This window comes from Tupaia chinensis, unplaced genomic scaffold, assembly GCF_000334495.1.
Source record: "Tupaia chinensis unplaced genomic scaffold, TupChi_1.0 Scaffold000528_1, whole genome shotgun sequence".
Lineage (NCBI taxonomy): Eukaryota > Metazoa > Chordata > Mammalia > Scandentia > Tupaiidae > Tupaia > Tupaia belangeri.
The window spans coordinates 1,162,485-1,185,976 of record NW_006160041.1 but is presented as its reverse complement, the minus strand read 5'-3'; the positions used below and the strand labels follow the sequence as shown (position 1 = coordinate 1,185,976).

The 23,492-nt window shown below is 49.6% G+C and overlaps 1 protein-coding gene across 2 annotated transcripts in view; it reads right to left on the bottom strand.

Annotated features, from left to right (window-relative positions):
• Positions 1 to 23,492, bottom strand: part of ESRRB (estrogen related receptor beta) — a 115,662-nt gene that overhangs the window by 47,312 nt on the left and 44,858 nt on the right. For both annotated transcript variants that reach the window (XM_006157066.2, XM_006157067.2), the window contains exon 2: positions 7,084 to 7,493. In XM_006157066.2, the coding sequence (XP_006157128.1) occupies positions 7,084 to 7,493 (410 nt within the window). The remainder of the gene's footprint in view (positions 1 to 7,083; positions 7,494 to 23,492) is intronic.

The window sequence follows — 23,492 nt, the reverse complement described above, 5'->3', positions numbered from 1 at the left end:
CTCTCTGGTTAGTGCATATGCTCTCTGGAAAATTAAATAAAGAAAGGTAACACAAATTTAGTCATTCCTGGAAAGGTGACTTTACAATTACAAATGCTGAGTGTCAAAAGCAGGACAGTAACAGTAAGTCAGCATGGAAAAGAACTGCTCTAATCACCCAGAAGAATACCTACGGCTTCAAATAAAGTGTTTAGTGTCAGCAGGACATACTTACTCACAAAATCTCAAGTAACTAATATGGAAATGAAGACGGTGTGCTCTGAAGACCAGGAAAAAGAGATAATAGGTTAAATGACTCAAAAGTGGCCCTAGAGAAGGAAGGCAAAGACACTGAATCAAAGATTCGTAAGAAAAAATTTGACAAAATTTGCTTCTCATAGCTCTTTCTTTCTTTCTTTCTTTCTTTTTCTTTTTTTTTAAGAAAGATGTTTGCTATAGGGTGTGTGTGCTCACAGGAGAGACAGAGAGATAGAGGGACAGAAAGTGAGAAATCACCCCCCAAGGGGGATGGCCATGTCACAATCCCTTCTCCATTCTTCTCTCAGGATTTGGGGCACACATGCACATGCGCTTGGTGTACATTTTAAGCTGCCAGGTCCAAGACTCAAACCGTGGTGGACTATGTGGAAGTCAAGCAACGTAACCATCATGCCACACGCTGGTCCCAAAAACGCTTTTCAAAAACTAATATACTGGGATCAGCAGTTGGCGTAATGGCTATGTCGCTGGACTCCCATGTAGTCAATTGCGGTTCGAGTCCCAGACCCGGTGCTTAAACTCACACTGAGTGTGTGTGCATGCGTGTCCAAGATCCCGAGAGGAGAATGGAGGAGAAGGGATTGCGGCATGGCCATCTCCCCTGGGGGGTGATTTCTCACTTTCTGTCTCTCTATTTCTCTTTCCGGCAAGTGCCTGCGCCCTATAGCAAAAACTTCTCCAAAAAAGAAAAGAAAAAAAAAACTAATATATTGTTTTACATAATGTTCAAGGGACTTTAAAAAGTTTGTAGGGGGCCAGCAGGTGGCCTAGAGATTAAGGTGACTGGATTCCACACGGCCAGCTGCAGGGTTCAAGTCCTGGACCCAGCTTGAAAAACAAGCCAGGTGTGTGAGTGCATGCCCCAAATCCCAAGAGAAATGAAGAAGGGATTGTGGTGTGGCCGTCTAGGGGCAGGGGTGATGGCTCACTCTCTCTCCTCTCTCTGGCAAGCACAAATGTCCTATAGTAACAACAAAAAGTCTATGGGCAAATGGAATTGAAATATGTGTTTATTTGGTAAAAAAAAAATTGAAATCTATGAATAGTTTATTCATAATATACATTTTCCATGAACTTAAAAATAGAAAGAAAAAGAAAAGATTCTAATTGAATAAGATTCAGATGTGTGTTCAGGGAGGTCCTCTGGCAGCCTGGAAGGGGTGAGTCTGGCAACCAGGAAACCAGAGAGGAAGCTGTCCTCGTCAGTGACGGCCAGGACTGAGCAGGGGGGCGGAGACAAGCTGCTGGGTCAGACAAGCCTCCGGGTTGAGAGCTATGGAGGAAGAAGAGGAGGGGGAGGAGGAGGAAGAGGAAGAATAAATGTGGCTTGGCTGCTGGGGTGCTGGTGTGGGGAATGTGTCGGGGGGGAGCTGGGACCGGAAGCAGAGTTAAGGAGAAGACCCAAGTTTCCGGCTAGAACGGAGGAGGGGTAGTGCAGGTACTGAACTGAGAACCCAAGGAGAAACATGGGAGAGACGCCACTTCTGTTTAGGGCTGGGAGTGTTTGGGGTGCTCCAGGCCGCCCAGGGGAAATGATCATTAGGCGTTAAAGGAACTGGAGTCGGGAAGAGGCTGAGGGCAAGTGCTACGGATCTAGGATTCACCCTGATTCCAGGGGCTGTTGAAGCTACGGGCATTTGAAGGAAGATAATGGGCACAGAAGATGCCCAGGAGAACTAGCAGGGGAAGGGAAGGGAGGATGCTGGGGGGTGAGGGTTAAAGGGATTTACTGATATGTAAGCCTGGAGGATACCAGAAGTATTTAAATGCTGATGAGGAAAGGAGGGAGACTGTGCAGAGAAGGGGAAGACAAAGGAGAGATGATGGGTCAGAGGGTCTCAGGGAAAAGGGAGGTCTGAGAACGGACTCAAGGCCTGAGAAGAGCTGAGGTAGGAGATGGCGCTTCCAGCAGAGAATGGGTAGCAATAAGTCACTGTGGAATCCACAAAGGGAAGAGGTGCAGGTTCGGGTGGGTGGGTAGGGCCCGTGGCAACCAGCTGAGGGAGTTCCCAACCAAAGACTTCTATTGATAGTTTCTCAGAAAGGAGGCAGAGTCATTGCTGAGAGTGGGTGACAGGGTCAGGGTTGGAAGCTCAGCCTGAAAAAGCCCCCAGGGCGCTCCTCCAAAGGCCACCTCATCACTCAGGTACTCACTGCCAAGGTTTGCATTACTATGTTGTCACAGTCCAGAAGCTGCCCCTGAGCCCCAAGACCCAGAAGCCTGCTTTTCTGGGGTTGCACAGTAAGGGGCTCCAGCTTCCAGGGGCTCCCATGGCCTAAATCCAGGAGCCTGATGTGAAAGCCCAAGGGTTCTAGTGTAAGGAGAGGACAAGAAGTTCATCCATCGGTCTAACCAGCAAGTTCACTCCTTGCAGAAAACCTGCAGGGGAACTAGATCACAATCAGGAAGATATTCATCACATAAGCTGAATGTTTAATCACTTGGGCCTGTCTCTAGGCCAAGACTCCCTTTTCCTAGGAATGGCACCTCTGACTTTTTTTTTTTGAGGACTCGGGGCTGGCCAGTCCTCTTTGATGAGCACATTTTCCCCACTAGAAACGCTAGTGAACTCTATCAGGTTGAGGCCTATTTCCTTTGCCATTCTACCCCCGAGCACATCTGTTCCCGGTGTCATCAAGGTCCTCAGCACACTCTACAGCTCCCTTTCAAAGCACGGAATTGGGCAGGCACAGTTGGAACCAACACTTGGCATGTCCTACTAGGCGCTGATCATAAGCCCCAGAGAACAGGGGGACTGAATCGGCCTTGCTGAACGCCATAGCAGAGCAGAATGCAAACTTTTCCCGTAAAGCCAATTAGCAAGTATTTTAGAGTTGCAACTTGTCAAGGCTGCTGTTACAGAGCCAGAGTGGCCATAGATCACATGGAAATGAGTGAGTGTGGCTGTGTTCCAACACTGCTTGATTTTTCACAACCGGGTAGGGATGGTCAGATGGCAGGTTCTATAATAGTTTGCCCTGCCCACCTCCCCAACTCCTCTCCTCCCCTTCTCTTCCCATCTCGACATGCCAGCACCTAGCACAGCCAAGCACATAGTAAGTGCTCAATAAATATTTCTATAGAACTGGCTGTCTGAGCACTTTCTCCTGAAGCCCTTCATGAGCCTCTGTTCATGCAAAATGTCTTTCCATATTGAAATACCCACTAGACTCAGCAGACTGAAGTGACCTACAGAGAGAGGGTGTGATGTTTCAGTACTCTCCATGGGTTTATATACCCTTGTGAATGGAGCAACCCACAACTAAAGCCCTCTGTGCATTATTGGAGTTTTCCCCCTCTTTATACATTTCCTTTTTTTTTTCCCCAAATTTTCTACAGTTACTACATTTAGAAACAACCAAAATCAAAGAGTTAATAAAATAACCAGAGCATGGGAAACAGCAGTTAGCATAATGGCTATGTTGCTGGACTCCCACATAGTTGTCCGCGGTTCGCGTCCCAGACCCGGTGGCTTAAAACTCAACGCCGGGCGCGTGTGCGTGCATGCCCAAGATCCCGAGAATGGAGGAGAAGGGATTGTGATGTGACCATCCCCTCTGGGGGGTGATTTCTCGCTTTCTGTCTCTATGTCTCTCTCTGTCTGTCTGGCAAGCGCATGCGCCCTATAGCAAAAACCTCTCCAAAAATAAAAAATAAATAAATAAAAATAAATAAAATAACGAGAGCAATCAGTCAGGCTTAGCGTTTACTTTTCTGTTCTGGGTGGAAATGTCCTTCTGGTTAAGAACGTGAAACTCTTCTTATGAGGAAGGGCAGAGATCAGAAAAGTTCAGTCCGGACTGCACAAATGCAGCTATTTGACTTCTGACTTCTACGAAGAGATCATTATCCTATTCGTGGTACCAAATAATTAAGACTATTTACAAATCTTTCATGTGGACTCCTGATTTGCTGAGAACATTCTCAAACACCCAGGCCTCTGTGGAGGGTGCAGTCGGGTTCCTGGGTTTACACATACCAGTCTTTGCTTTCAGAAAATTGGGTCCAGAACTGTCCAGCCCATCTAAGAACAGTATAGAGAGGAGAAAATGTGACTGTCTCCTAAAAAGCAATTTTTCAAAAATGGACCCCAAAGGGAACCAGCAGTTAGCGTAATGGCGATGTCGCTGGACTCCCATGTAGTCGACCGTGGTTCGCGTCCCGGACCCGGTGGCTTAAAACTCACAGCGGGCGCATGTGCATGGGTGCCCAATATCCTGAGAGTAGAATGGAGGAAAAGGGATTGCGGCGTGACCATCCCCCCTGGGGGGTGATTTCTCACTTTCTGTCTCTATGTCTCTCTCTGTCTGTCTGGCGAGCGCACGCGCCCTATAGTGAAAACCTCTCCAAAAAAAAAAAAAAAGAAATTAAAAAAAAAATGGACTCCAAAGAGTCCGAAAGAATGCAATTTCATCAAGACCAAAATGCTGATACTGGCTTAGGCATTTCGTGTTTGTCGGCTATCCAGTAAGTTGTCTGAAAACCATCAGACTCGAGGTTCTCGACCCTGGCCAAGGCAGGAGACAGAATTACCACACAGCGTTTTTCAAATGTGGAGACCCGAGGGCCTTACTCACACTTGGGGGTATGAAGCTGGAAGGTCAGGATGTGGGGCACCTCCTAGGAGGTGCCCAGGAACCATTTACTGGACGGAGCTGGCAATATGGCTCCTTCATATAGGAACTAAGGTCTAGGATTTTAAGAAAACCTGCTTTACCCTTTTACACTGTTCGAATCGCTGCCGTGTGTTCTTAGTTGTTTTTATTTGCTTTAGGGCATGTGCACCTACTGGAGAGAGACAGAAAGAGAGAAAGTGAGAAATCATTCCCCAGGGGGGATGGCCACGCTGTAATCCCTTTTCTTCCACTATCCTCTCGAGATTTTGGAGCCATACACACATGTGCCAGGCGTGTCTCTCAAGGCGCCGGGTCTGGGACTCAGACTATCCAGTCAGCCTTGTGGGATCCAGTCTCCTTCGCCACCACACCACCAGCTGGTCCATTACGTTTATTTTAAAAGGTTCACTCAAAAAATATTGTCAAGAAAATCGAACTCCTATTAAATCTAAATAATAATTACACTATTGTATGGAGATATATACATATATATATATATATACACATACATAAATGGATGACAAAAGCTTGTTCTGCAAGATAAACAGATAATATGCTTGTTGTTTTAGTAAGACTATATTTTAAGTGATTAACTTGAAAATTATCATTACAAACATTTAGCACCTACTAAGTGCCAGGCAATATTCTAAGTATTTCATATAAATGAACTCAATCGTCTTAATACCTCTATCTGAGGGAGGAATGACATGTCACTCTACAAGTGGAAGAAATTGAAACAGAGAAACGGAGGCAGCGCACAGCAATATCTGACTTTACAAGTGGAAGAAACTGAAACAGAGAAACGGAGGCAGCGCACAGCAAGCCTCACAGCAAGGCTCCGCGGTCAGGGATAGAGGGAACCTCAGACTCAGAAGCCCAGGTGATCAGCCACAGCCCCCTGCACCATCTCCATGACATGTAGAACTGGAAGCACGCCCAATCCTAATGTCTCATCCTTAGAAATACAAACAAATAAATATTGTTGAATGAATAAACAGAACCATCCCTGGGAAGCTCAGCCTGAGTCTTCCAAAGGAGTGTTGGGGGTTGGGTGACACACCCTCAGGACCAGCCAAGCAAGGGCTTGAATCAGATCCAGGGCAGGACAGGTGTCCTGGGTGCCTTCCCTGTCTGGTTAGCAATTTCTGTCCTAATGGATGGCACTGAGTCATCTCAGCTACCTGCCTGAGCTGGGACTCTGTCTACCCTGCCAGTGGTACCTACAACAAGGTACCTGGTGCCTGGCCCTTGGGAAGTGGGCAACTGAGTGAATGAAAGCAAGCTGTGCCTGGGGCCTGCTGCAGGAGGAATCACGGCTGTTATGTAGGGAGCTGCCTTTCTGTGCCAGGGACGTGGTCACAGCCCTGACGCCAGACCCAGAGCCCTCCAGTTTACAGAGGGGCTACTCAGGGCTCTAGCACACATCTATCAGCATGACTCACTCTTCCAGCCCTGGAAAGAGGCAGCCACACCCGCCCCATTGGAACTGACTCAGCAGATATGCAAAAATGCTGCAAAAGAGCTGAAAGATAGTTCCTGTCCAGATTTGTCAGGCTTGGGTCTTTTACAATAAGCCAATATTCATGTCTTACTTGTGCAATTAATAACGATACAGTGAGGGGGCCTGCAGGTGGCATGGTGGTTAAAGGCACTGGACTCCCACATGGTCGACCACAGTTCGAGTCCCGGACCTGGAAGCTTGGCTTTCTCACTTTCCTTCTCTCTGTCTCACTCTAGTCAAATTTTTAAAAATATTAATAATAATAATAATAAAGTTAAATAAGATAATTCTTTTTTTAAAAATAAAGATACAGTGAGGTCCCTTTATGTTTCAATAGGTTTGGCAGAATCGCAGGGCAAATGATCCTTTCTCCTCTCCCCCCCAAAAATAATCTTTAGTTGGGGCACACATTTGCAGGCTCTCCTCACATGGCAGAGAGGCACCTGTGGCCAGGCATTTGTGAGGATTCTTTGAGTCTTCCCGGGTGCCATATGTAAGGGGGTACACGTCATTTTAACAGTCCCACATTTGTGGGGTCCTTGACCAGAATCCCAGAATGAGGAACCCTGAGTCATGGAGAAGGTACTTTCAGAACCAAGGGCACCCAGAACTTGGCAGCTCACGGGAACCCCGGAAAGTTCTTGCTGGACCCCTGCGCCCACGTCCCCACCCACACCTCCACTAGGCCCGCGTTGCCCATCACACACCTTGGATGGTCCTCTTGAAGAAGGCCTTGCAGGCCTCGCAGGAGGCCACACCGTAGTGGTAGCCGGAGGCAATGTCCCCGCACACGAGGCACAGGCGCTTGGGGATGGCGTTGAGCATGTACTCGCACTTGATGGCCGAGTCCTCCATGATGCCGCTGGCACAGTCCTCGTAGCTTTTGCGACACGGGGTGCCTCCCAGCCCGGCGCCTGCGAACATGGGCGGCGAGTCCAGCCCGTTGGCGTGGCTGCCCAAGGCCAGGCCGAAGCCGCCGCTGGCGTCAGACGAACCACTGGGGCTGTGGTGGCTGAGGGCGTCAATGCCCGAAGACGGGCTGGACGGCTCGGTCCTGATGAAGGAGCCGCAGCTGGAGCCCAGGTGCCGGTCCTCTGCGGACATTCTGTTCAGCAGCCTGCGGACACAGAGCGCGGGAAGTCAGCCCCAGCCAGGTGTGGTGGGCGTGGCAGCGCCCGGGGGCGGGGCGCCCGGGAGGGGCTCTGTGCTTAGGCCTGGGTGAGATCCAATGACGTCAAGGTCAATCAACCCCTCTCCTGCATAGCCCTGAGGAAGCTTGGGCCTTACCCCCAGAACCAGAACCTTCCACTGTTCTGATCAGTAAGCTTCAGACAGGCACCCTGGTGCTTTGCAAATTGCCGCCTTGAGGGCGGTGCAGAGGGCACCCAATTCAGCCAAATCTCTGCCCAATCTTCTCACATAACAATAACACGGTGGCCACAACTAAACAACCCGAGAGTGCCGAGCTGTGGCCCAGGACTCTAGGTACAATGACCTGATAACTCCCTTCAGATTCCTCCATTCCTGATGGTGGGCCCACTGGGACACCAGGTAGACCCAGGCTGGGCGTTTTCCTTGGCACCCCACCATCACCGAGATTGGAGCAGGAGGTGCCAAGTCCTCTGGCCAAGAGGGCAGCTTGTGGCAAAGACACCAGCCAAACTGCCCTCAGGGCTTGTCTCTGGTACAAGCTTGGTAACAGAGGCCACTGAGGGAAGTGGCTCTCAGCCTCGCCTTGTTTCCCTTCCCAGCCCCTGTGCAGGCCAGCTTCCAGTCAGCCTGCCTACCTCCCAAGAGACTATGCCTCCAACAGAAAGCACGAAGAAACCTTCCAACTCCAGCCCTGTGCATCCCCCAGTTTAAGTTTCTTCCCTCACAGCCTCCCTGCCTACCCAGGGAGCATTACCGATATGGCATGATCACTGTGCATCACAGCAAAACTTCCAGTAATCGAAAGCCCCTCCTCCAAGCCTGGGGGAGGAGGAGGAGGAAGTAGGTCAAAGGTGTGACCCTCCCCACATCCAACTCCCAGGGTGAGCGGAGGGAGGGGCCGTCTTTCTCTCAGGGAGGACAAGAAAGGCCACTGAGCTCACAGCTGGAAGACCCTGGTGCCTGCTCAGTGGGCCACACTGCAGTCAGGATCCGATCTGAGTCTGGTGGCCTGGATGGGGTTACCTGTCTCTGTCCCGGCCATGTGACTTCACATGTAGTCTCACTCCCTAAACCTCTTAGTGAAAGTAGAGAGGAGGCCACTCCTTGTGCTCGAGGGATGGGTGAGGGGAATGAGAGACATCTCAAGAACAAGGGCTAAAGAGGCCCGTGTACAATCCTGTTAATGGGAGGATGACTCACATGGGAGGGCAGGACCCAGTGCTAGAGGACCCACCAAGGGAGCGACCAGGGTCCTATTCTAATGTGAACTCCCCTTTCCTTTCCTTTTCTTTAATTTTTTTTAGGTTTTTGCCATAGAGTGGGTGTGCTTGCCTGAGAGAGACATTGAGAGAGGGAAAGTGAGAAATCGCCCCCGGGGAAATGGCCATGCCACAATCCCTTCTCCTCCATTCTCCTCTCAGGATTTTGGGCACACACATACATGAGCATGGGGATGCACTCAGCATGATTTTCAAGCCATCAGGTTCGAGACTCAAACAGCAGTCAGCCACCTGGTAATCCAACGCCTTAACTACCATTTCTCCTGCTGGCCCCATAGAACCCTCTCCACTTTTTTTGAGCAGCAAAGGCCTGGTCACCACCTGGGGAGAGGCTGTCTTATCACACCCTCAAAGCCCACCCCCATATAGCAATCTGTGCTCACAACAGCACCACAAAATGGGGTTGCGTAATCTTATGAAGAGGGGCCTCCACTGTCTCTAGTCCAACTAATGACATCACAAGATCCCTAAGGGGCTGTCCCATCCATCTACACTTGAACATGTCCAGAGATGGGGAACCCAAGCCTCATAGACAGTTCTAATCAGAAACTGGATTAGAGCTGTCCAAGGAGACCCTCTCCCAACACAAGGGAGACTCGACTTGTAAGAGAAGTATCTCAGGGACATTCTCTTGATTCTAAGAGCAGAAGAGCCTCTGCATTAACACATCACAGATGCTTCTCTACTTAAGATGGAGTCATGTCCTGCTAAACTGATCACCAATTGGAGGCATCATAAGTCAAAATGCAGACATCTAAGACGACTACGCCCAAGAAGTAGTTACATAAAAGTTTATAATCTCCTGTAATGTACAGATAGTCCCTGCTTTTATGATGGTTCAACCCAATTTTTTTGACTTTATGATGGTGTGAAAGTGATCTGCAATAATAGAAACCATACAACCGTTCTGTCTTTCCCTCTCAGTACGGTAGATAAGCAACATTGCATTAGAAAATCAGCTTTGTATGAGAGGGTTGTGAGCTAATGTCAGTGTCCAGAGCATGTCTAAGGTAGGTTAGGAGAGGCTGTGGTGTTTGATAGGTTAGGTGTATTAAATGCATGTTCTGGGCATGGCTGCCCACCCTCCACCACCAGTCATGTGTCCCCAGGACTGCCATCAGCCTGGTAGGACATCATGCAAAGAGAATCTGACTGCGCTGGCACAGGAGAACCCTGGGTTTCTCCCCAGAGGCCCCTCCAGGTGCAGGGAGAGCAGAGTTTACATATTCATCTCTTTAATTTTATTTTTTAATTGCAAGAGGGCATGTGCACTCGTCAGAAAGATACAGAGAAGCAGAAAGAGAGTGAGAGAAGAAGAAAGCACCTCCCAGTGGGGTGCAGTTACACTGCATTTCCTTCTCCTCCATTTCTTCATCCTGTTGGAATTTGGGGTACACACGTGCATGTGCTTCATCTGTTTTTCCAACCACCAAGGCCAGGACTTGAACCACAGTTGGCCATGTGGGAGCTGGTTCCCTTAACCACTAGACTATGGGGTCAGCCTGATGCTCTTTCGTATTTAATCCTCTCCTGCTCTCTGATGGATGCCTACTTGCTTCCCAAGCACATCCTAGACCCACTATGGAAAACCCTGCTGGGTGAGACATCTCCCAGATCCCAGGCTCTCCATCCCTAACCTCCCCCCAGGTTCCAGAGATTTCAGGAGATAAACTGACAGGAGCAGTAATCATTGCAGCTACTATTTAGTGAGCAGGTATTATGCGCCGTCTGCTTCAGATCTGGCCCTAGATGTGCAAGAAGCATTTGCCCTGAGGGAAGGAGATGCAAAGCCCCACAGCTACTCCCAGCAGAGGGCTGGCCACAATTTCCCCAACTACCTCCTTGAGCCTCATGACTCAGACAACCCTGAGGGACACCCAGGTGGGCAGCCTATTTGTCCCCAAGCCTTGGTTCTCCCTTCTGCCGCTCTCCTTGATTCACAAGGCACAAAGTGTCCCCAAGTGTCTGACTCCACATACAGGCCCTGGTTGGCGTCCCCAAGACGGGGAAGGAAGCAAATTTGATCCTGGTCTCAGAGCTGGCAGGGGAAGCCTGGGTCCCAGCCAAGGGGGGAATCTAATGATTTCATTCCTCTAGCTTTCTCATTTCTGTGGCTATTATTTATTTTCTTTAAAATAATTATTTATTTAATTGGGAGCAGCAGATGGCATAATGGTTACGTCACTGGACTCCCATGTAGTCGGCCGAGGTTCGAGTCCCATAAGGCCAACTATTCAGTTCAAGTCCCAGACCCAGCAGCCTGAAAAACAAGCCAGTGCATGTGCATGTGTGCCCAAAATCTCTAGAGGAGAATGGAGGAGAAGGGACTGTGGCATGGCCATTCCCCTGGTGGGGGGTGATTTCTCACATTCCCTTCTCTCTCTGTCTGGTGAACACACGTGCCCTATGACAAAAGCATCTTAAAAAAAAAAATACAGTGACCATACTTCCATGTTTGCCCAGAGCAATTCTGGTACCACCACTGCCCCAGTATCATGGCCAACCAATATCCCTTCCTCTCCCCGAAGGAGATAATGAATGACATGGTTACTCTATTTTTTTTTTTTTTTTTGCCATAGAGTGTGTGTGCTCTCTGCAGAGAGAGAGATAGAGGAAGCAAAAGTGAACAATCACCCCCTGGGAGGGATGGCCATGCTCAATCCCTTATCTTTTTCTCAGAATTTTGGGTGCGTGCGCACGTACGCACACACAAACACACGCCTGGTGTGAATTTCAAGCCTCTTGGTTTGGGACTCCAGCTGTGATCAGCCATGTGGGAGTCCAGTGCTCTGACCACCACGCCACCTGCTGGTCCTTTTTTTTTTTCCCCCCATTTTTTTGGCTATAGGGTACATGTGTTCACCAGAGGGAAATGGAGAGAAACAGAGAGAGAGGAATCATCCCCCAGGTGGATGACCACACCTCAATCATTTCTTCATTCTCCTCCTGGGATTTTGGGCATGCACACACATATGCCCAGTGTGTTTTTCAGGTCACCAGGTTCAGGACTCAAACCTCGGAGTTGGCCGTGTAGGATCCAGCACTTTAACCACCATGCCACCTGCTGGACATGGCTGCTCCATGTTAAATGCTGACAAGGAAGAGCAAATCTGAGATGGAAAGACCGAAGATACAAAAGCTCAGTGTCAGCCTTTTCCCATCTGTCTTTCAGTCTTAATCAGAGTCAGCTGACCCAGTGCTAGACAGGTGGCTTCCTGCCCTGACCAGCCCAGTCATATTTCACCATCTCTGGCTGGTGAGGCCCAGAAATCTGAGGGGGGAGGTGTTTGGGGGGTTTTTGTGTTTTGGGCATCCAGCTGTGATTCTTATGGGCTCTTTGAGAACCACTGGAACAATAGATGCAGTGAGAAGACCTCAGAGGAGTTTGAAAGGAATCTGAAACTAGGGACAGAAATCAGCTAAGGCAGTAAGGGGGGAGATGAGGGGAGAGAGGGGGTTGGCCATGCAGATGGGCAGTTTCATGAGGCCTCCTTTACCTCCTAGACAGCCCCCACCCTCCCATCCCCACCTCCAGTGTCTCTAGCGAAAGTGAAAGGGCTGGGTGTGAAGGAGGAGGGTCAGAGGGCAGGAGGACTAGGAAAAGAAAGTTCGCAGTGGCAAGGTGGAGAGAACAGAAATCGGAGGCACCAAGGCTCCCTGGGGCCCGGGACTCACGCCAACAGCTTAGATCTGACTTCCTCAACCTCGGTTCTGTTCGCTGGGGCTGGTAATGATCGTGGGCTGCTCTCTGCATTGTAGGATGGTTAGGAGCATCCCTGGTCTCTAGACAGCAAATGCCAGTAGCAGCCCCTACCCCAGCTACGCCACGACCACCCCCACTCACTGGCCTAGATATATGAGTAAAGCAGTAGACAGAGCACTGGAATAGAGGCTGGGCAAAACGAACCACATCGCACAGTCCCTGCAGAGATGGGAGTGATGTTGGAGCAAGCGGAACTGGGAGAAAATAGAGGCGCCCAAGGTGAGAGGTTTCCAGGAGGGGAGGCTGAGGCACAGCAGGAGGGAGGAGTGTGAAAGCTGGAAGGTTGGGAGACTGTGTTGGGGCCTGGAGAGTCTGGCACTTAAGATTTCAGATGGGCCTCTGGGGTGGGTGACTGAGATACGTCCAGGAGGGGTGTAGCCTCAGGAGGAGGGTGGGAGGCAGGTGACACCTGTTGCCTGGGGAGGAGCTCATTAGCTCAAGTCCATCAGCTGCGGTTGGCTGGGACCCCGTTCCCCACTGGATCAATGACTATTAACCCATTATGGGGAAGGGACAGAGGCTCCCATCTAAGCAGCCTCTGAAAGAGCAGTAGTTAGTGGTCAAAGCCCCTCAAGGCATCCTCCCTTTGACCCATCTCGGGCCTGGAGCTCAGCAAGAGCTGTCTGGACTCAATTTCTCCCCATCTGATTAGACTTGGCCTCCCTCCAGCCCTTGCCCAGCTCTGCTCTCAACCTCTTCAGTGTCCAGTGTGAGCCCTTGTTCCCAGAGCAGCCTGGTCTCCAAAGATGTCTGAACTTCCTGGGGGCTGCCCTGTCTTTGCAGGATAAACAATGGGTTGAAGATCTTCCAGCATGAAGACCAGCAGACTCTCAAAAATTCTGAATGAAACCCAAACTACTGAACTGCTTTGCGTTGGACCTCTAAGGGGAGAGAAGAGCCAGGGTATTGGCAGGAGATAATCTTAGATTGAAAAAAAAAGATTAAAATTTATTTTTCTATAGGGAACATGCACTTGGGAAGAGCTAGAGAGAGGAAGCACCTCCTGCGGAGAATAACCATGCCACAATCCCTTCCCCTCCATTCTCCTCTCAGGATTTTGGGTGTGCACACATGTGTCTAGCATGTTTTTCAAACCACCAGATCTGTAACTCAAACCATGCAATCAAGTGGGATCCAGTCACCTTAACCACCTCGCCACCTGGCTGGCTTGATAATCTTGGATTTTAAGCCGAGACGCCAATGATCTATTGCCCTCAAGGTGGCCTACTGGTAGTCAAATGGCAGGAGAGAAGCTTCTAGAGGGTCAGAGGGATGGACTGGCTTGATTAGCCCAGGGCCTGACCTACTATTCCCCATGGAGTACGGTCTACTCACCTGCACTCAGAGCCCTCTTTGGCTCCCTCTGGGGGCCATGAACTCATGAACAAGGACAATCAGCTGGTTCACTTAACGGTTCAGAGCCTGCACTCTGGCCCCAGTTCTACCACATATTACTGTCGTCTGCGAGTAACCAGGTTACCCTCCCTGGACCTCAGGGGCATCTTCTGTAAAATGGGTTCAATCACAGCTCCTTGTTCGTAGGTTGCTCCGGGAGAGCATGATCTACTGAAGGCAAGATGTTCAGATAGCGTAGGTACCAAGCCAGCGCTGGGCGGACACTGGCTGCTGTTTTGATTCTCCCAAGAGACCCCTTCCAGAAAATGCAACAGCTGGCAGGTCTGTGATTAAACCCAGCAGATCCTTTCCCTCATCCAAGCTCCCCATATCTAGAAGGGAGGCAATTCTGCAAGGAACTTTCCATAGACTAGGTGGGAAAGGGCTTGACTAGGCAAATTAAGAGGATAAGCAAGCCTGAAAAAGGGGTCGCTCTACAGAAGAAAAATGGGCTTCTGAACACTTGAGAGACTCTTATGTACATTTCAATAATTAATTTGCTAACAAGGGGCCATGAGAGCTATTCGTTAAAGCAGATCCTCAGACCATCCAGCAAGGCTTTGTTAGAAATCAGATCCTTAGGCACCTGACATAACATAGCTCAACTGTTTGAAAAAAGAATATTAAAGATGGGGTCACAGGTAGTGTGGTGGTTAAGGGACTGGACTTCTTACATGGCCAACCACAGTTTGAGTGCCAGACCTGGCAGTTTGCCTTCTCATTTTCCATCTCTCTCTCTCATCAAATTTATAATAATAATAATAAAATTTGATAAATCAGTCTTTAAAATATATAATCCAGTAATTATCTATTATTTTATTTTAGTTTTGGACACGGTCTCACTGTATCTACAAATATGCACCATCAAGGGCTTGTCGGGTGAACTGGAATCAAACCCAGAATCCCATGTGGCTTCAGCCTGCCAAGTAGCCCCTGGGTCCAGATCTTGAACCGTGCAGTCGTCCTTGTAGGATCCAGTTTCTTAACCACCAGACCACAAAGCTGGCCAAACTCAGATATTTCATTAATTCATGTCGACCTTTCTGAGTAGTTGGAATCGCCTGTTTTCTTAGATGATGTTTTCATCACCCCCGTGTAATGGAAATTGCTCTGTGGATCCGACTTTCAGTGATCGACAACGTCGTTCTGCACAGACACATCAGCGTAGCTGGAATTACTGAATGTTGAGTTCTCAGAGAGTCTTCTGCCTCCCCTGGTGACTTCCAGATGAGGGAACCAAAGCCCTGAGAAATTAAGTGACTTGCTCAACATTGTTAACTAGAGAGCTGGGCTAGTTGGGGTTTAGAGATCCAGAAGGTTGGTGATGTGCTCAGGAGAATGTGCTGGCTTAGAAAGCACCCCACCTGCCACCCTCCATGGCATGTCACTACCGCACAGTTTTTCTCTGTGATTTTTTTTTTTTTTTTGGAGAGGTTTTTGCTATAGGGCGCATGCACTCGCTAGAAAGACGAGAAAGACAGAGAGACAGAAAGCGAGAAATCACTCCCTGGGGAAATGGCCATGCCCCGATCCCTTCTCCTCCATTCTCCTCTCAGGATCTTGGGCACGCACGTACACACGCCCAGCGTGAGTTTAAGCCACTGGGTCCAGGACTCGAACCGCAGTCAACTACATAGGAGTCTAGCGACATAGCCATTATGCCAACTGCTGGTCCCAATGATTTGGTTTTATTCAGCCTCTTCTGGAATATTCCTCTAACATACCTTTTCCTTTTCTCCCTTGGGAGCCCTTGAGGACCCAGGGCTGTGAACTGACCCAATAGCACACTGGCTTCCAGTGAGAGCCTACCTCCCCTTCGCATGCATTGGAGCTTAGGCAAAAATCTGTACTTAAGCATCTTGTCGTTAGAAAGATTAGTCAAAACCAGGCTGATCCCGAACAACTGATTGAAATCTCGTTCCACACAAATTACGGCATGGAAAATAATGATGGGTAATTAGTGCTTTTCAATCAGGGCTTTTTATCCATGATTTTCCAGGCTGCAGCCATCGTAATGAGAAGAGGGTTCTGCGCAGCAGGGAGACAACTGGCTGCGGAGCAGCAGCCCCGGGACGGCTGGCAGGTCCAGCCCACCCGCGAAGCCCAGTGCGCCAGCCCACGGGGGATGGCAACTTCGACCTGGGTCCTCTATTGTCAAGTGTCCTCGTGCAGGCCACAGGTACCTGGTGGCCCTTACTTTAACCCGCTTGGCCAGCTCTGGGTTCCCAGCAACACAAAGGGCTGGAGACCTGACATCTGTGAATTTATCTGAACTCTTCCGGAACCTGATTTTACATTTACTCTCTGTCAAGCAGTGATGTGACGTAAGTAGCCTGCAGGGTGTCATTGCACAGACTGAGGAATTTCCAGGTGGCATTTAATCTTCACCGTTTTAGCCAGGGTGCTGGTCTGTGGAGCTTGGTGGTTACAGCTGGACTGCTGGGTTTGAATCCCAGTTCTGTCCCTTATGAACTGGACTACTTAATCTTTAGGTGTCTCAGTTTCCTCGTCTGTTAAATGGGGGTGAGAAGTATAGAATTCATCTTATAGAGTGGTCTTGAGGATTAGCAAATTAAAATTAAAAAGAGCTTAGCACAGACCTAACACACAGTAAACGATCAATAAATATTAGCAGTTGTTACTACTAATAGCATCTCTGGGGATGAGGAGACAGCTTCTGTTCCTAATCTCTCAAAAGTTCAGTCCTACAGCAAGCAAGACTGACTGACTCCCTCTCTCCTTCCAACCTTCATCCACCCACGTGTCAACCCAACCACTCATTTAATCGTGCATTTGCATTCTTGCTGCTTCCATGGAGAAAGCTCCTTCTCAGGCAAAAGGGCTCCTTACTCAGGCACTGCTAGAGCAGACTGTCAGCACTAACTGCTCTCCTGAGCACTGGTATTCAACCCCAACATTCCCACCCTGCTCCTCACAACATACAGGTGTGCATGCATACGCTCACACGCGGTGCTCCCATGAGGGATGCCGCATTCTTACAGCCGTGCACCTCGCTGACCCAGCTGGTTGAGCAGCGGGGAGCACCTGACCTATCCTGGGCCCGGGTGTCTCTCCCATGAGATAGCTGAGGTCAGGGCTACCTCTCCGGGGACAGACACAGTACAGTGGACAGCTAAGAGCTGAGCAGGGCCATACTTCCTGCCAGTGTGCAGTGGGAGTGAAGAACACCTAGGCTGGCAGCAGAGGAGGGATGCTCAGAGGCAGCAAGTTCTGGGAGCCTTAGTTCCTGGGGCAGCTGGACCCTGGCCCCAGCAGCATCTCCACTCAGGTGAGTGAGCCTGGCCTGATGCCCAGACAACGGGCCACCTAACTGCCACTTAACCAATAGAATAACTCACACACCATCTCATTCATTCATGCACTCACTCGTTCATTTGACTGCTATTCTTGTACTGCACACTAGACATTGTTCTAACTCTGGGATGGTTTGGAGGATGGGTTCCTGTCCTCAAGGAGAGACAACGCTATATTTCAATGACTAAGCTTTAGCGTTTCTTCACTTTTTGAAGAACCGTGCATTTGGCAATCAGAGTGCATTTGAAATTGATGGGATGTCTCTCAAAATAGATGATGTCATAGAGTCAATGAAGTATGATAAGTAAGTGTAGCTGAGACTGCCAGGAGTTCACCAGAAGCTACTTTGTTTTCCTCCTAGACACCAAGAAGACTACGCTTCCCAGTCACCCTTGCACTTAGCTCTGGCCATGTGACTGGGTCTTGGCCAATGGAACACAGGCAGAGTGACATAAGCTGCTCCTCTATCTGGCCCATAAACATTTCTCATACTATCCCCTCTTCTCCCTTCTCTCTCTCTCCGCTCTACAGGCCATAGACGGAGCATCCAGAAGGGGACTCCAAGACCCAGGGGATGGCAGAGACACAAATCGGGAGGAACCTGGGCCCCTGTATCACCTCGAGAAAGGCTACTTGCCCAATACCCTCACCAAAATATTAGGGGGCACGATAAAGTTCTGTCGTGTGAAGCCACTGTAACACTGCAGTTGTGCATAACGCCCGTGTTACTGTCCCTAACAGGACGAGTCAACGACCAGCTGGTACAAACCCAGTTAGTGATGCCTGCCATGAAGAGCAGCAGAGGGAAGGCCGCAGGTGGGTGGGATGAGCGTGTATTCAGAAGGCCTCTCTGAGCAGGTGGCATTTAAGCAGAGGCAGGGGAAGTTCTGTGTGGAGGAACAGCCAGGTGACGTTGTCTGAAGTGGAGGGAGAGAGGGAGAGGAAGGAGGTGAGGAAGGAGGGGTGGGCAGGGCCTCCAATCAGGGGTGCACAGGCAGGCCATGACCTCAGAGGGCCTCCAGTCTGTTCCTTAGTTCCTTTCACAAGCGTCCCAGTCAAGGGTTTGCTTCCCTTACAAAATCCTTGGTGTCGAGGAGATTGCTTTTTTTTAGGAGGCAGCCATTTACATCTTTATACCACTCTGATTTTTTTTTTATTAATATTTTATTTTGAGAGATTCTACTACAGGGCACACTGCTTCCCTTACAAAGTCCTCGGTGTCGAGGAGATTGCTTTTTTTAAGGAGGCAGTCATTTACATCTTTACACCACTCTGATTTTTTTTTATTAATGTTTTATTTTGAGAGATTCTACTACAGGGCACATGCACTCGAGGGAGAAACAGAGACAGAAAGCAAGAAATCGCCCCCAGGGAGGATGGCCATGCCACGATTCCTTCTCCTCCATTCTCCTCTCACACGTGCCTGGTGTGACTTTCAGGCCACTGAGACTAGGCTTGAACCACAGTCAACCATGTAGGAGTTCAGCACCTTAACCACGATGCCACCTGCTGGCCCCTAAAGTTCCTTATGAAGAGCCAAAATATCTCTTCTCCCTGAGTTCCCCGTTACAGTTCCTACAACTCGTCCCTCAGTACAAACTGAACACCTCCTGTACCCCAGTGCTCTAGGTGGCTGAAGGCAACTTCTTTGCCAGGGTTGACGTCCCCAGGACCTCTGAGGATAGTCCATCTGCTCTGCCCACTCTCTTAAAGAGGAGCATCAGGTCTGAACACAGCTCTCCAGAACTGACACCTCCCTCGTTCTGGACACTATACTCCTGTTTATGCACCCCCGGTCGGAATCAGCATTTAAGGGGCCTAGCTCACATTGCCGACCTCCGCTCTGCTCCTTGTGCGATCACACATCTGAGGTATGTCCTCTTCCTGGGCCTCACTGCCCCTTCGTTGTTTGCATATTTGTTTGTGTTTTCCACAGGACAGGGTGCAGACTCAGTGTGGAGGACAGCACTTCCACCTACCCCTGGTCACAGCAGTGGCCCTTTCTACATGGCTGTAAGCACAGCAGGGGTGACATAGGATGCCTGGGGCACCTAGCATCCATGGCTCATCCTGACTCCATTTTTCAGCCTTTGTGCTGATGGGCAGCTTTAGCAGAAGATGAAGACGTATCTTTTTTTTTTTTTTTTTAATAATTTCCTGTAGGGCATGTGCGCTCACCAGAGAGAGAACAACAGAGAGAGAGAAAGGAAGCCCTCAGGTCTGGGACTCGAACAGCAGTTGGCCATATAGGACTCACTTGCTTTAACCGCCACACTGTGACCCCAATGACACATCTTACCTCAGGTGGACAGGTGGGGACTGGCGCTGCATCAACCTTGGCGGTGATGGGATACTGCCCAGGTGGGGAGGACTTACTCTGTCCCAGCATGGACTATGTGCATGAAGTCACTGACTCCTTGTGACAACTTGTCGAGGGAGGTACTATCTGTTCCTTCATTTTGCGGATGAGGAAACTAAGGCCCAGAGAGGTTAAATATCTTGGTAAAGGAACCACAAGTTGGCATGATGGCTATGTCGTTGGACTCCCACGTAGTCAACCGCGGTTCGCGTCCTGGACCCAGTGGCTTAAAACTCACGCCGGGTGCGTGTGCGTGCGTGCCCAAGATCCCAAGAGGAGAATGGAGAAGGGATTGCGGCGTGACCATCTCCCCGAGGGGGTGATTTCTGTGTCTCTCTCTGTCTGTCTGGCAAGCGCACGCGCCCTATAGAGAAAACCTCTCCAAAAAAAAAAAAGATGAAGAACCATCTGCCATTTACAAGGCAGTAGCCCGAGAACACACTAACAAGACTGACAAGCGCATCCATGGGCTGGGCTACAAGAAACGTGCCCCTCGGTAGCAGGCTCAGCAAAGCTGTCTGGGTCAGAGGAACAAGGGATGACCCATACCATACTCCAACGCTGTTGTCTAGAAAACATAACAAGGATGAAGATTCACCCAGCAATCTCTACAGTCTGGTGACCAGTGTACCCTTAATACTTTCAAAAATCTATAGACAGAGGGAACCAGCAGTTAGCGTAATGGCTATGTCGCTGGACTCCCACGTGGTCGACTGCGGTTCGTGTCCCGGACCCGGTGGCTTAAAACTCACGCCGGGCGCGTGTGCGTGCGTGCGTGCCCAAGATGCTGAGAAGAGAATGGAGGAGAAGGGATTGCAGCGTGACCATCCCCCCTGGGGGGTGATTTCTCGCTTTCTGTCTCTATGTCTCTGTCTGTCTGTCTGGCGAGCGCACGCGCCCTACAGTGAAAATCTCTTAAAAAAAAAAAAAATCTGGAGACAGGGCCCAGCAAGTGGCATGGTGGTTGAGGCACTGGGCTCCCACATGACCAACCACAGTTCGAGTCCCGAACCTGGCAGTTTGCTTTCTCATATTCTCTCTCTCCCTGGCGAGTGCATGTGCTCTATAGTAAACATTAAATATATATAAATATAAATAAAAAATTTAAAAATTTATAGTCAATGTGGATGAGAACTGCTGATTTTCAAATAAAGTTATAAAACTGTTTTAAAAAATAAAGGAAGACGTTATAACACTCCTCTCAAAACAGACAGGGACTTCCCATCGCTTTTCTGGTATAGCCAGAGTCCCTACGACAGCCTACAAGGCCCTCGAGGACCCATCCCTGGCACCTCTGCCATGTGGTCTTCTGCCCACTGTCCCTCATGGTCACTCTGTCCCGGGCACACCAGCTTCCTGGCTGTCTTTGACCACACTGATCCTGCTCCCCATGTGGGGTCTTTGACCCCCACCTCCACCCCACGCTGGGAGAGGGGCTTTGTCCGTCTACTTTTCTGCTCTTTCAGCATCTGGAACACTCACGGACGCACAGTGGTGCTCAATGAAATACTCACTGGATGAACACATGAGGGGCGAGGTCCGAGAGCAGGGTAGGACAGGAAGACTCCCAGCAAACCAAGGCTACACAGACCCCAAGGCCTGCATCCCCATGGAATGTGACAGTCAGGACAGGACAAGGGTCTGAGAAGGGGAGCCAGCCCATGCCTAGGAGCAGGAACTGCAAAGACCCAGGATTCAACAGTCGCCACAAAAGGAACCAACCGTGCAACCAGTTCCAATGAGATCCTGGTAATACCGGCTTACAGACTTCACAAAGGAGGCAAGCATTTCTCTCACTTGCTGGTTTTTCTGCTTTTAATACACCCCGAACCATGCAATGTGCTGGGCAAACAAATCAAGAAGGCTTGACCTTGAGAGTCACTCATTGAGACACCTGGTTTCAGATGCCAAAAAAGGTACTTTTTATTTTTTTTTTTTTAGTAAGGTTTTTGCCATAGGGCATGTGCATTCACTGGAGAGAAACAGAGAGAGACAGTGAGAGAGAAAGTGAGAATCACCCCCCTGGGGGAGGGAATGGCCATGCTGCAATCCTTTCTTCTTCATTCTCTTCCTGGGATTTAGGCACGCACTCATACGCAGCTGGCATGATTTTCAAGCCGCCAGGTCCAGGACTCCAACTGTGCTTCGCTCTGTGAGAGTCCACCATCTTCTCCACGCCACCTGCTGGTCCCTAAAAAAGGTACTTTAACACAAAACTAATGTAATTCATGAGCCAGCAGGTGGCATGGTGGTTGAGGTGACTGGGTCCTACCTGGCCCGCCATAGTTTGAGTCCTGAACCCAAAAGCTTGAAAAGACATGCTGGGTGTCTGTGTGTGTGCCTGAAATCCTGAGAGGAGAATAGAGAAGGGACTGTGGTGTGGTCATCTCCCATGGGAGACGCTTTCTCACTTTCTCTTTTTCTGTCTCTCTCCATTGAGCACAAGTGCCCTATAGCAAATTAAAAAAAATAAATAAATAAAAATCAATGTAATTATAAAAACTGAAGGAAAGAGGGGTTGGAAAAAGGTTCCCTGGGGGCCAGCAGGTGGCGTGGTCATTGAGATGCTGGACTCCCACGTAACTGACTATGGTTCAAGTCTTGGACCTGGTGGCTGGAAAATCACAACAAATAAATAGATAAATAAATAAATAAATGTTTCAAAGAAAAGTTTCTTAACTTCAGAGCCAAAATGCCGCTACGTGAGTGTAGACAGAATACAGTCAGCTCACCACCCTTGAGAGAAGGGACTGACTGGGCCTACACATGAGAGCTCAGATCACCTGGGTTTGAATCCTGGCTTTGTCAGTTACTGGCCGTGCAAGCCTCAGTTTCCTCATCTGCAAACTGGATAATATAAAATCATCTACCTGGTAGAAGTTTTCTTTCTTTTTTTTTTTTTAGAGAATTATTTTGTTTAGTTTTACTTATTATTATTATTCTTTTTTAATTTGGCCAGAGAGAGAAAGTGAGAAAACAAGCCGTCGAGTGCAGGACTCACACCACGGTCAGCCATGTGGGAATCTGGTGCCTTCACCACCACGCCACCTGCTGGTCTGTGGTAGAATTTTTCTGAGGATAAAATGACAGTAAACGTAAAACCCTCCAGACAGCTGCATCTGCACATAGCAAACGCTTAGTAAACATGGACTGTTGATTTCTCAGCTCTCTTGGGTTCAGGTCCTGAGCCACAGCAAAGGTGATTCCTGACCTCTTGGATCTCAGTTGTCCCCTCTGGGTTTATGAGGAAAATGAAGAAAGGGCATTGTATGCTCACACTCCGGAAAGGGGAAGCGCTCGCAGGCTTCTGGGGTCTCCCCCGACTGGGCCACCAGGGAGGGGACAAGAGGCACAGGCTGCCCTTGGCGAAGCTGTCACTTATCACATGGGGACTTCTCCAGATGGGGTATTGACTATTGATCTGATAAATAAACAGCCTGCTGGCTCGATCAAAATGTTATTTTACATTTCAATTACTGCTCACTAATGCAACCTTCATGCGCCAAGATGCTTCTGGCAATGGCATCAGCCCAGGCACTGGCCACTGGCCATAGAGGTGGAGTCACCCCCACCGGCTTCCACACCCTCCTCCCCAGGTTCCCACCAGGACTGTGGGCCTCCTTCCTGGGGGGTCAGGGTCTGGTGGGAAAGACAGCTGCTAGGGAGGGAGAGAGGAGGGAGAGGGAAGAACTAGAGGAGCAGGTACAGTGGTAGGGGGTACAGGCTGGGGCTCACCTTCACCAACTGCTGTTGGGCCTGTCAGGAAGGACCCCTGTGGCTGCAGCTGTGGCCCCCATCCGGGCCTTGGTGCCCCCACAGCCACACTGAGTGGCCTTGGCTGTGTCATTACCC